This window comes from Cetorhinus maximus, chromosome 4, assembly GCF_964194155.1.
Source record: "Cetorhinus maximus chromosome 4, sCetMax3.hap1.1, whole genome shotgun sequence".
Lineage (NCBI taxonomy): Eukaryota > Metazoa > Chordata > Chondrichthyes > Lamniformes > Cetorhinidae > Cetorhinus > Cetorhinus maximus.
Window position 1 is genome coordinate 64,277,500 of NC_135882.1, and position 14,142 is coordinate 64,291,641.

The following is a 14,142-nucleotide window of genomic DNA, read 5'->3' on the forward strand; positions in this document are numbered from 1 at the left end:
AAGGTGGACTGCAGCAACTGACTAAGGCTTTTTCAACAGCATCGAACAAACCACTGACTTCCACTGCCTAAAAAGACAAAGGCAGTAGGCATATGGCAACACCATAACCTCCAAGTTTTCCACCAAGTCACACACCATCCTTACTTAAAAATGTATTGCCATTCTTTCACCATCTCCTTTGAAAAGAGAAGATCCAAAAGAAATTTTATAGAGGTTTCCAAAATCATGAGGTGTCTAGACATAGTAGATAGAAACCATTCCCACTGGTGGAAGGCTCAAAAGCCCAAGGACACATATTTAAAATGATTGGCAAAAGAAGCAAAGATGACATGTGGGAATAGTTCTTTTTACACAGCGAGTAGTTGCAATCTGGAATGGACTGCCTGAGCTGGTAGGGGCAGATGAAATAGTGGCTTTCCAATAGGAATTGTACAAACACCTGAAGAGAAAATATTTGCAGGGCTACGGGGAAAGTGTAGGAGAGTGTGACTAGCTAAACTGCTGTTGCAAAGAGCTGGCACAGGCTTGATGGGCTGAATGTCCTCTTTTGGTGCTGTAACCATTTTATGATTCTAGGTGAATATCATTGAACTTCTTACCTAACAGTGCAGTAGGAGCAAGTACATCATATGGACTGCAGCCGTTCACAAAGATTCGTCAACACCTAGAATCATAGAATGGACACTAGCTGTAATGTTAGTTAATTTCTATAAGTTTTCTTCATTTTAGGTTTAGTTCCTTATTATTTGTGCGCCTCTAAAAACGTAGCACTTCTTGATGGCACTGGGCAACCCAGTGTCTCCTTATGGTTTTGTGAGAAAAGGCATTTGTCGAGAGAGACAGAAACTGAGTTAAGGTTTAAGATCAGTGATTTATTGTTAACTCCGTTTCCCTCTCCACTGATACTGTCTAACCAGCTGATTGTTTCTAGCATTTTCTATTATTGTTTCATGTTTGCAGTATTTGGTTTCTGCTTTTATCTTCACTACGTGTATTGCCATTCAGGTTTTCTCATAGTTAAAGTGAAAGGCTATCAGATATTAATTACTTGCATTGATTCCCGGGGGCATGGCGTGAGGCGAGGGCCCCGGCGGCACGGCGCGAGGCAAGGGGAAGAAATTCCTTTGCATCTCAGTTTTAAATGAATGTCCCCTTATTCTGTAACTCTGTCCCCTTGTTCGAGATTCCCCCACTAATGGAGACATCTTCTCAACATCTATCCTGTCAAGCCCCCTCAGAATCTTATACGTTTCAATAAGATGACCCCTCATTCTTCTAAACTCTAATTAATAAAGGCCTAACCTGTTTAGCCGTTCTTGATAAGTCAACCCCTTCATCCCAGGAATCAGCCGAGTGAATCTCTTTGGAACTGCCTCCAATGCCAGTATATCCTTTCTTAAATATGGGGACCAAAACTGTACACAGTACTCCAGGTGCGACCTCACCAACACCCTGTACAGTTGTAACAAGACTTCCCTAATTTTAAACTCCAACCCCCAAGCAATACAGGCCAAAATTCCATTTGCCTTCTTAATTACTTGCTGTACCTGCATGCTAACTTTTTGTGTTTCATGCACAAGAATACCCAGATCCCTCTATGCTGCACTTTTTGGAGTCTCTCTCCATTTAAATAATAGTCTGCCTTTTTATTTTTCCTACCAAAGTACATGACCTCACACTTTCCTACATTAAACTCCATCTGCCAAGCTTTTGCCCACTCACTCAACCTGTTTATATCCCCTTGCAGATTCCTTATGTCGTCATCACAACATGCCCTCCCACCTATTTTTGTATCGCCAGCAAATTTGGATACATTACACCCTGCCCCCTCCAAGTCATTAATATAAATAGTAAATAAATGAGGCCCAGGGCTGATCCTTGTGCACCCCACTAGTTACGTCTTTCCAACGTGGAAAAGGCCTATTAACCCCGACTCTCTGTCTTCTGTGTGTTAACCAATCCTCAATCCACGCTAATACATTACCACCAATACCGTGAGCTCCTATCTTGTGCAATAACCTTTTATGTGACACCTTATCGAATGCCTTCTGGAAATCTAAATACACTACATCTACCGGCTCCCCGTTATCAGCTCTGGTTGTTATGTCCTCAAAGAGCTCTAGCAAATTTGTCACAAAACCATGATGACTCTGTTTGATTGCATTAAGCTTTTCTAAATGTCCTATTTCTTCCTTAATAATGGACTCTAGCATTTTCCCAACGACAGATGTTAGGCTGACTGGCCTATAGTTTCCTGCTTTTTGTCTTCCTCCCTTCTTGAATATTGGCGTCACATTAGCAGTTTTCCAATCCTCTGGGACCCTCCTGGAATCCAGTGAGTTCTGGAATATTTCGACCAATGCCTCCACTATCTCTGGGGCCACTTCCTTTAAAACACTTGTTGCAGGCCATCAGGTCCTGGCGACTTGTCTGCCTTTAGTCCCATTAGTTTGTCAAATTCTTTGTCCCTCATGTTAAAGACTGTTACAAGGTCTTCCCTCCCATTAGCCCCTTGCTTATCTGATATCTTTGGAATATTTATAATGTCCTCCACCGTGAAATATTGGTTTAAATTATGTGCCATTCCCCTGTTCCCTGTCATCAATTCTCCAACTGCATCCTCCAAGGGTCCCACGCTGACTTTAGCTACTCTCTTTTTATATACCCATAGAAGTTCTTGTTGTTTGTTTTTATGTTTCTTGTCAATTTACTTTCATAATCAATTTTCTCCCTTTTTATTAGCTTTTTAATCATCGGCTGCTGGCTCCTAAAAAATTCACAATCTTCTGGCCTACCACCAGTTTTCGCCACTTTGTTTGTGCCTTAGTTTTTGACTGGATGCTCTCCTTGACCGCCTTTGTTAACCACTGGTGGTTCATCCTTCTCATCGAGGCCTTCTTTCTGACCGGGATAAATTTTAGCTGAGTGTTATGAAATGTCTGCTTAAATGTCAGCCACTGCTCATCCGCTGACCTTCACCTTAGTCTATTTTCCCAGCCCACCTTAGACAACTCTTTCTTCCTACCTCTGTAATTGCCCTTATTTAAGTTGAGGACACTTGTTTGAGACCCGAGTTGCTCGCCCTCAAACTGAATTTGAAATTCTACCATGTTGTGATCGTTACCCCTTAGAGGAAACTTAATTACTTATTAATCCTACCTCATTACACATGACTAGATCTAAAATAGCCTGTTCTGCAATGTATTGCTCTAACAATCCCTGATGCACTCTACAAATTCGCCTTCCATGTTACTCCTGCCAATCTGATTTGTCCATTCAATTTGCAGATTAAAATCACCCATGACAATTGTAGCACCCTTCTTACATGCCCCCATTTATACTTTGTCTTACAGTGAGGAAACTCTCAGGGGCCTCCCACCCATGACTTCTTCCCCTTGCTATTCCTTATTTCTACCCAAACTGATTCCACATCACGATTTATGGCACCTATATCACTACTCACCACCGCACTGATACCTTCCTTTATTAACAAAGCTACACCACGTCCTTTTCCTTTTTGCCTATTTTTCCGGAACATCGAATACCCTTGAATATTGAGTTCCCAGCAGTTACACAATTCACCAGGACACTGGTCCCAGCATGGTTCAAATGACGCCTGTCCCAAAGGAACAGCTCTCTCCTTCCCCAGTACTGGAGCCAGTGCCCCATGAATCAGAACCCATTTCTCCCACACCAGTCTTTGAGCCACGCATTTACCTCTCTTAATCTTATTTACCCTATGCCAATTTGCACGTGGCTCAGGTGGTAATCCGGAGATTATTACCTTTGTGGTTCTGCTTTTTAATTTAGCCCCAAGCTGCTCGTAGTCCCTCAGCAGAACCTCTTTCCTAGTCATACCTATGTGAACTACGACAACTGGATCCTTCCCCTTCTACTCCAAGTTTCTCTCCAGCCCAGGAGCGATGTCCTTAACCTTGGCACCAGGTAGGCAACACAGCCTTTGGGACTCTCTGTCTTTGCTGCAGAGAACAGTATCTATTCCCCTAACTATGCTATCCCCTATTATTACTACACTTCTCTTTTCTCCCCCACTTGGATGGCGTTCTGTACCATGGTGCTGTGGTCAGTTCGCTCATCCTCCCTGCAGTCTGTCCAAACCGGAAGCAAGAACCTCATACCTATTGGACATTGGCACCAGCTGAGGCTCCTCTAAAGCTAAATTCTGGATCCCCATACCTGCCTCACTCCCAGTCACATCCTGCTGTCCCTGACCAAATTTGATGTAATTAACCTAAGGGGTGTGACATCCTCCTGAAACAGTGTCCAGGTAACTCTCCCCCTCCCTGATGTGTTGCAGTGTCCGCAGCTCGGACTCCAGCTCATCAGCTCTGAGCCAACACTTGCTGCAGATGTGGTCACCGTGGATCACACCGGCATCCACCAGCTCCCACATACTACAGGTGCAACACATCGCCTGCCCAGCCTTCTCTATTCTATTTAATTAATTAATTTGGGTGTTAAATATTTTAAAAGTGAATTTCCTAACTGTACTCTTCAGCTGTAAATAGCGTCTCCTGATTTAAACTACTTGGCCAATCAAAAGAGACACAGAAGAGATACCCACCAATCACCTACCTGTTTTCCATTGATGTCACACTTTGTCTCTGACAGGTTGAAGGGGCTCTCTGCTGCTGGTTTTAATCTTCTGCTGCTGCTGCCCTCACGCAGGTCCACTCTCCATATCCGAGCTCCCGACTCACCTCTCTGTTTTAAACTGAAAATCCTGGCTCTCCTCTCACTGTTTTAAGGTGGTGGGGGGGGGAGTTTTAGACTCTTGGGAGATTGAGACCAGCTTGGGGGGGGGGGGGGAACCTGCACAGGCTGCACCTAAATAAATCTGAGGCTGAGTTCCTTGTGGGGCTTTTTGCTAGTGCTATTGGGGAAGGTTGAAATTAACTTGGCAAGGGTGCGGGAACCAGGCGGTAATATCAGCGAGGAATACCAAGGTGCACAGAATACTGGGAAGGATAGATAGCACTAGAATAGAGAATAATAAGTTAATAGGTGGGGTCAAAGCAAGGGGGAAAGTAATAATGTCAAGGGTTACTGTGCATGGATGTGAATGCACGAAGTGTGGTAAACAAGATTGGTGAGTTGCAGGCGGAGATTAACAAGTGAAAATATGATATGTTGTGGCCATAACAGACACCTGGTTCAAAGAGGGGCAGGACTGGACGTTAAATATACAAGATGTTCAGGAAAGATAGGAAATGAAGAAAAAGGGGAGGCATGGCAGTATTGATTAAGGAGAGCATTTCAGTGCTGGAGAGAGGGGATGGTCCAGAGGAGTTAAGGGCAGAATCTGTTTGGCTAGAGCTAAGGAACAAAAAAGGTGAAAATACATTGTGCAGTGGGAAGAATGTAGAGGAACAAATTTGCAAGGAAATGACAAAAAGCTGCAAGAAAATAGAGTAGTTATAATGGGGGTCTTTAGTTATTGAATACAGACTGCGATAGTAGTAGTGTAAAGGCAGAGAGGAGCAAGAGTTCCTATAGTGTGTTCAGGAAAATTTTCTATAGTAGTTTGTTTCCAGTCCAACAAGACAGGAGGCATTGCTAGACCTGGTTCTTGCAAATAAGGTAGGCCAAGTGGATCAGGAGTCAGTAGGAGAACATATAGGGGACAGTTATCGTTATATCATAAGGTTTAGGCTGGCTATGGGAAAGAACAAAGAACAATCCAAAGTAAGGATAATTAACTGGAGGAAAGCCAACTTCAATGGGATAAAAACAGATCTTGGCCAAATAAATTGGAGTTAACGAGTTGGCAGGAAAAGAGGTAGCTGAACTATGGGCTACCTTCAAAGAGGAGATAATTTGGGCAGTCAAGGTATATTCCTCAGAAGAGAAAGGTAGGGCAAACAAATCCAGACCTCCCTGGATAACAAAAGAGATAGAAATTAAGATAGAAGAAGAAAAAGTGTGTGAATGATTGATGTCAGGTAGAAAATACAAACCTGAGTGAATACAGAAGGTTCAGAGGAGAGATGAAAAAGCAAATAAGAGAAGCAAAGAAGAAAAATGAAAAGGGACTAGCACCCAGCAAAAAAGGGAATTCCAAAGTCTTCTATAGGCATATAAATATTAATAGGGTGGTAAGAGGAGGCGTATGGTTGATAAGTGACCAAAGACAGATTTACACATCAAGGCAGAGGGCATAGCTGACTTTGCATCTGTCTTTACCAAGCTAAAAGAAGCTACCCAGGGCATGGTGAAAGACGAGGTAATTCAGACACTAGACATTGATATGGAAGAGGTATTGGATAGGCTCTCTATACTTAAGATTGGTAAGGCACCTGGACCAGATGAGATGCATCCAAGTATAGAAAGAAGTGAGTTTAGAAATTGTGGAGGCCCTGACCATCATTTTTCAATCTTCCTTAGGCTCAGGGATGGTCCCGGAGTACTGGAAAATTGCAAACGTTACACCCTTGTTCATGAAAGGGTGTAATGATGAACGCAGCAACCCAGTCAGTGGGGAAACCTGGTGGTGGGGAAACTTCTAGAAACAATAATCTATGACAAAATTAATAGTCACATGGATAAATGCAGGTTAATTAAGGAAAGTCAGCGTGGATTTTTTTAAGGGAATATCGTGTTTAACTAACTGTTGGAGTTTTTTGAAGAGGTAACAGAGGGGATTAATGAGGGCAATGCTGTTGATGTGGTTTGCATGGACATCCAAAAGGCATTAGTTATACAGACTTGTGACAAAGTTATAACTCATGGAATAAAAGGGGCAGTAGCAACATGGTTACGAAACTCGCTGAGTGATAGAAAACAGAGAGTAGTGGTTAATGATGTTTTTCAGGATGGAGGAAAGTTTGTAGTGGAGTCCCCTAGGGGTGTATGTTAAGGTTCCTTGCTCTTCCTTATACATATTAATGACCTAAACCTTGGTGTACAGGGCACAACCTCAAAATTTGCAGCTGCTACAAAATTTGGAACCAATGTGACCTGTGAGGAGGATAGTATAGAACTTCAAAAGGACAAGTTGGTGGAATGGCTGGACAGATGGCAAATTAAGTTCAATGCGAAAAAACGTGAAGTGATTCATTTTGGTCAGGAGAGCATGGAGAAACAATAACAAATAAAGGGTACAACTGTGAAGGGGTGGAGGAGCACAGGAGTCTGGGTGTATATGTGCAAAAGTCATTGAAAGTGGCAGGGACAGGTTGAGAGAGCAGCAATAAATCATAGAGTATCACTGGCTTTATTAACTGTTAAATTTGTATAAGACACTAATTCTGCCTCAGCTGGAGTATTGTGTCCAGTTAAAATCATGAGGTGTCTGGACAGAGGAAATAGGGGAAACTGTTCCCACTTGTGAAAGGATCAAGAACAAGAGGTCACAGGTTTAAAGTACAAAAACAGAAAATACTGGAAAAACTCAGCAGGTCTGTGGAGAAAGAAATAGCATTAATGTTTTGAGTCGGCATGACCCTTCTTCAGAGCTCTGAACATTAACTGTTCCTCTCTCCACAGATACTGCTAGACCTGCTGAGTTTCCCAGCATTTTCTGTTTTTGTTTCAGATTTCCAGCATCCACAGTATTTTGCTTTTGTCACAGGTTTAAAGTAATTAGCTAAAGGAGCAAAAGTGATATACGAAAAACTTTTTCCCGCAACGAGTGGTTAAGGTCTGGAATACATTGCCTGAGTGTCATGGAGGCAGGTTCAATCAAAGTATTCAAAAGGGAATCCAACTATTACTTGAAAAGGAGGAATGTGCAGGGCTATGTGGGAATGACATTAGGTGAATTATTCATTCAGAGAGCCAGTGCAGACACAACAGACCTTCTGTGCTGTAACGATTCTGTGACTCAATATGAATTATAAGCCAATGTCACACCGCCCTTTCATTGTGATTACTTGTCTTTATATGTCTAAGAATTTTATTTATTCATTTCTGAAGTCAGTTTTTTTTCCAACGATAGAAACTACCTCAGATCGAGGCCTAAAATCACCGCAGAAGTGAGTGGGAGATGGAGTTTTATCTGAAAGCCTTTCCTACCTGGCGCCGCGCACATTAGACTCGAAAGGACAGAACTGCACGATGACTTCTTTCACCGTTTTCAGGATCACTCTTCCTCTACCTGCCGCCATCTTACTTTACTTGCCTTTGACCGACTTGCTGGCGGGGCGATGATTGGGTGGTTTGTGCCGCCATGCACACTGGGAATTGTAGTCTCTCCCGCGACCTGAGTTCGCAGGTTGACAACGGCGCCGCGCGCCTGGTCGTGGGACTTTCTGTCTGCGTGCGGTTGTCAGTATTACGCATGCGCGCCCTGTCTCTGCCCAGCTGTTTGAAGCTGCTTCTCTCGCGCTATGTGGGAGGAGCAGAACTAGAGCTTAGGAACGCAGCAATCTCGCTGTTTTGGAGAGCTTGTGGGGTGCAAATTATTGCAGCATAGAGAAAGCGTGATCACTATTCTTAATACAGCACGTTGCAGTTTACTGCTTCAACTGATGTTTGTGCAGTACTTGAGCTCCATCAACTTGACTGTGAAGCAGCTGCGCGAATTAGCGGCTTCTATCGTCATTTTTCATGGTAAGATTTTTTTAAACATCCTTTGTAAATGTTTAGTTTCGCAAGCAAATTTTTGAAATATGGAAATCATTAATTGAGTGCATAACATGTAGGAACTAGTATCTAGAAAGTCTCATGGTTTGGTGGTAGTACTCTTCACGCATAAGATGTACAGGCAGTGTAATACTTTGTGCTGTTGCCTTGAGCACAATGAAAAACTGACGTTTGTGGAATATCTCCAGGCTAAAAAAATTGGACATTTGAAATATAAAATGAACATGTCTTGTATGATATTTTAGTTATTTTGAACTTGGTAAATACAATTTATAGTAACGGAAAAAAACATTACGCAGTTCACACAGTCATCTAAATAAACCTGATAGGTTCTTCATTAGAAACCGTTACAGTTGTCTATGTGACTTGGGTTCAAATCTGCAGTTTGTGTAGTGTTGAATGTTGCATGATATGCACAATCGTTTTGTTTATTTGCGCACGGAGTTCTGAAGAGGTGTTTTGGAGCATCACTTAAAGGTATTATATTTTAAAATGTAATTTATCCTTCACCAGTTTTGGATAAAGATTCCTTTGTATGTTAAATATCTGTTTCTTTCGTATACTTGTTTAGCTAAATATAAAGCGTTTATCATTCTTACATTTATGAAGCACTCTATTTAAGTGACTTGAATATAGGCAAAACTGCAATCGTTTAAATAATTATATGATAGATGCTTGTTATATGTTCAGTTGATTTTATTTTAGTATGTTGAGTGACAAAACCAAATGCTTGTTTGGGGATTACATGTTTAGCTGATCTTCCAGGGACTAAATGGCAAGTGATTGTAAATATCTGTCATTAAATTAAACTGGATTTAATATACTGAAATTATGTGGTATGATTTGGAAATTCTTTCCAGAATCAAGACACAAACTTCTAAATGCATTTTCCCCTTTAAATGCAGTTCTAAGTGGTTTTTGATTAAATTGTTTGCAGGTTCCATCTAAACGTTTCCAGTTGGATGCATTACAGTACTTTTAAACAAGAAAATATTGCATGCTTTCTCAAGTTATGATATGACAAAATGCCTACTACACTACTTGCACGTACATGTAAGATTCATTTCATTCGAGTGATGTAACTCATTGCCATACTGTAAATGAGTTATGACTGATGCTGCCTGAACGTTGTCAGGGTAAGAGACATAATAAAGCTGGTTCAGAATTCTTGGAGAACTAACAACAACTTGCATTTATTTAGCATCTTTGATCTAGAATAACATCTCATTCCGCTTTAAAGAGATGTAAATTTAAAATAAAATATGCCTTAGGAGGTGTGACATTCAGTAACAGGTGTTTCTCGCTGCAAATATTTTAAACCTCAGAACTCAGAACCTTTAGAACTCAGTTCTAGTGTTATTCTAGATAATTAAAATCTGAAATTAGTTCAATTGTTAATAAATACCTTCCTGATTTGTCAAATTTCATTCTCCATTTCCTTCCTACTGTTTATATTTCCAATATTACAGCTATTCCTTAGATCAACCCGAAAGGATTCTGTATGAGTTTAAATCCTTGTGCTTATTTAATTATACTCATTAAGTAATATTGCTGTCCACCTCCTTATTTTTCTCTCCTGTAGCCCACTATTGGCCTTGATGCCTTAACTGAAATTAACTCCCTAAGACCTTCCCCTCTAAGACTCACCATTAGTCCTATGACCAAGCTTCCTCATATTTTGGTCCATGCTGTGGTGTCCATTTCTGTCTGATTATACTTCTGGAGCATCTTACAATACTTTTCCATGTTGAAAGCTCTGTGTAGTTGTTGGTGGAAATTGCAACCACCCTCCCACCAGTAGTGGTGCAAGTTTAGTTTTTCATCTCATTTAGCTACTCAGTCCGTACTGAAGAGGAATACTTCTACCTCCAATCACTTCTACCTCCGTTTGCCAAATCAGTGTTATTTTTGCTATTTAACTATAATATCAATTCAAAATATTATACAAAGAATGAATTCTATTTCTGCATTTATATATGTTAACATGTGGTACAGGAAGGGAAGTTGTATGATCAACAGTTTGGTCGGAATAAGATCGAGGGAATAGGAGGTGGAATTCATGGATAAGATAAGCTCAGAGAACAAGGCAGGAGATGGGATTTATCTATAGAAGGGTGTGAGTTCAGGACGAGGGCAGTAGCACATATTAATGGAACTCTGGCCAACTGGAAAAGGGAAAAGGAGGGAAGCAGCACATGCAGCTGGTCTTGATCTTTGTGACCAAAAAGTCCATGAGTTCCTCACGCTTCTTGGAGTTGAGGATAATTTAAGAAAACTGTTTGTGGTGAAGAAGAGAGGTCAGAATTATTTTTGCGTTCCTGGATGGTCTTTAGGAACCCTGCTGCTTTGTGGCCCAGCTAGATCTGAATGGATGGTTAAACCAGTTGTCTTCCAAAAATATTCAAACCTGTGCCCTTTGGACTTGAGGGGAAATGAGGGGAATATCAAGGGGAACAAATAGGGTGAGAGAGCGTAATGGCTTTAATGGTGCTAAGGGCATCAGAAGTGCTGAAGAGGGTGTGATTTAGCAGATTGATAGCAGCAGAAATGTTATGAAGAATTGTGGTCCTAAGCCTAATTAGTTAGGAATTAGAAATTGTAATGATAAGTGACTTGAAGGAAAGCTTTTCCAGAGAAGGACACAGGGAGAAGTAGCTAGGGAGGGGAAAGGGGTTTATGGGTGGAGAGTGATACAAGGAAAAAATCAGATTGTTTTATCAGTGGTTGCAATGGGGTTGCAAGGCCACATGAGATGGCAAGATCGAGGGGATGAAAATGGGTAGGAGAGTTAGCTGGTAGGGTGAGATTTGGGGAAGAAGGAGGGCAGTGATCTCAGGAGAGAGAGCAAGAAGAGTTCAAATGAAGATGAAATCACTGGGATGAGAAATTACTCAGAGGCTGAGGGAAGAAAGTGGAGAAAATATCTGAGAGAAACTTGGTGTGATACTTGGGCGGGTAGTGAAGAACAGGGATTTTAAATGAAAGGTGGAATAAGGAGGAGGAATTGCCAGAAGAATAAGGAGACAGAATAAGGTGTAAGGGGTGAAAGTAACACCACCAGCATGGTACTTTGAGTGGGCCAAGTGGTGGAAGGTATAGCCAGGAGTGGAAACTTCATTAAGGGGAAATCACCCCACAGCCATGTCTCTGTCAAGATCATGATGTCAATGATCCACAATGAGCTAATGGACGACAAGGGCCTTGTTAAATTTTTTTTAAACTTCATGCAGTGTGGGTGTCACTGGCAAGGCAGGCATTTGTTGCCCATCCCTAATTGCCCTTGAACTGAGTAACTTGCTAGGTATTTAAGAGTCAACCATATCACTGTGGCTCTGGAGTCACATGTAGGCCAGGCCAGCTAAGGATGGCAGATTTCCTTCTCTAAAGAATATTAGTGAACCACCTGGGTTTTTATGACAATTGATGATAGCCTCAGTAATGATGACCATGAAACTAGCTTTCAAGTCCAGATTTTTATTAGTTTGAATTCAAATTCCACAAGTTGAACTCGTGTCCCCAGAGCATTAGCCTGGGCATCTTGATAACTAGTCCAGAGACATTACCATTATGCCACTGTCTCCCCCAATGTACATTCTGGAGGTAAATACAGAAAGAAGCACTGATAACCAATTCGTTGGCAGAATCCAAAGAGGCAAAGCTCTGAGCGTTGATAGGGATGGGAAGGTGCTTGGCAAGATTAACCATTGTTAGGTGTGCAGGGTGAGGAGAAAATAGGGTGCGACAGGGTTGCTGCTTGTTACAGTGGCAAGTCCTTGGTGGGCCTTTCAGAAGATGCAAGAGAGGCACTGAGAGAAGTTGTATGGTTACTTAAGAGGCAATCAAGCCTGGGAAGGCAGCAGGAAATTAAGAAATACAGTGAATGCTGAAGGATTGGAGTTAATGATAGTGGAGTACCTGAGATTGGTGAAAAGAATGGAGGCATGATGACAGGAAAAAGGGAATATAGATGTGACAGGCTCAGGTCTAGAACAGCAGCCAAAAAGTGCATGTGAGTGCATATGGAGGAAACTAAGCTACATAGGTGTGGTTACATGCTAAATCAAGGTAGTTATGCTTTGAAATACCTGAGAGTAGAGAGGAGGCAACAGGTGGGGAAGATCTAGATTTCAAGTCAGAAGTCTGGTAAAGTTGATGTACTTGGATGAAATTGGTGAAGAACTGATGCCTAGGTGCCGAGACTGATGGGTGAGACCAGGGGCTATTTGAGAGCTTTGATGTGTGAATTTCCAATAATTTAAAATTTTCCTGGAGCTGTATTGAGACAACTGTTGCAGGTGCCTAGGCATCCACATGAAGACTAGCCAGCCACTGATCCCTAATCTAATCAATCTAAAAGTAGCAACAACAAAGCATTATTTCTCAAACAGCCAAATTGAGAATCAAGAATTGTTTAAGCGAAATAAGGTGAGTTTCCTATTAAATTCAAAGAAAAGTAAGATATAAGATTACAAATTAAGTAATTAACTATTACTCTGCATCCCCCTCAACTTACCTGCTGCCTTAATACAGTTGGCAGCACCATCCTCCTCTAACACCGCTGCTCCATCATTCAGGTGGGTGGAACTGCCCTTGCTTAGTTCCATTCTTATCTATTAAACTGTAGCCAGAGAATCGCCTGCATGACTTCTTTTCCCACTCCCAAACTGATGCCTATTAAGTGTCCCTTCATTAGCCCCTTCCTATTTCTCATCTACATGCTGCCCCTTGGTGACATCATCGAAGAACAGTGTCAGTTTCCATATGTATGCTGACGATGCCCAGCTCTACTTCACCACCTCTTGACCTCTCCACTGTCTTTAAATTGCCAGACTGCTTATCCCACACTTAGCACTGGATGAGCAGAAATTTCCTCTAATTAAATATTGGGAAGACCTAAGCAGTTGTCTTCATTCCCTGTGACAAGCTATGTTCCCTATTCATCGACTCCATTCCTCTCCCTACAACTGTCTAAGGCTGAACCAGACTGGTTGCAACCCTGGTGTCATAGTTGTTCCTGAGATGAGCTTCTGATTATATATCCTTGCCTTCACTAAGACGGCCTGTCTACCTCTGTAATGTTGCCTGACTTTGCCTTTGCCTCATCTCACCTGCTGCAGAAACTATCTTTTTGTCTTTGTTATTTCTATTGTAACACACTTCGTACCAGCCTCCCAAGCTTTGCCCTCTGTAAACTTGATGTTATACAAAACTCTGCTACCTGTGTCCTAACTTGCATCAAGTCTCGTTCATCTGCCACCTGTGCTTACTGATGTATGTTGTCTCCTGGTTAGGGAACATCTCAATTTTAAAATTCCTATCCTTGTTTTCAAATCCCTTGTGGTTGTGCCCTTTCCTGCCTCTGTGACCTGTAAACCGCAGACATCTGCACCCTGCCAGTTCTGGCCTTTTGAGCATCCTCAATTTTAACTTCTCCAGTGTTGGCAGCTGTGCCTTCAGTTGCTAAGACCCTAATCTCTGAAATTCCTTTCCTAAACTTCTTTGCATCTCCACTTCTCTTTCCTCCTTTAAGAGCTCCTT

At 41.8% G+C, this 14,142-nt stretch overlaps 2 protein-coding genes across 2 annotated transcripts in view; one reads left to right on the forward strand and one right to left on the reverse strand.

The window, feature by feature from the left end:
- Nucleotides 1–8,188, reverse strand: part of mrpl53 (mitochondrial ribosomal protein L53) — a 28,149-nt gene extending 19,961 nt beyond the window's left edge. Inside the window, exon 1 of the mRNA XM_078540250.1 lies at nt 8,035–8,188. Coding sequence (XP_078396376.1) covers nt 8,035–8,126 — 92 coding nt within the window. The 5' untranslated portion in view covers nt 8,127–8,188. The remainder of the gene's footprint in view (nt 1–8,034) is intronic.
- Nucleotides 8,189–8,339: 151 nt separating this feature from the next.
- The window catches only part of pag1 (phosphoprotein membrane anchor with glycosphingolipid microdomains 1), a 213,983-nt gene continuing 208,180 nt past the window's right edge, over nt 8,340–14,142 (forward strand). Inside the window, exon 1 of the mRNA XM_078540252.1 lies at nt 8,340–8,571. The gene's annotated coding sequence lies outside the window, so the exon portion shown is untranslated. The remainder of the gene's footprint in view (nt 8,572–14,142) is intronic.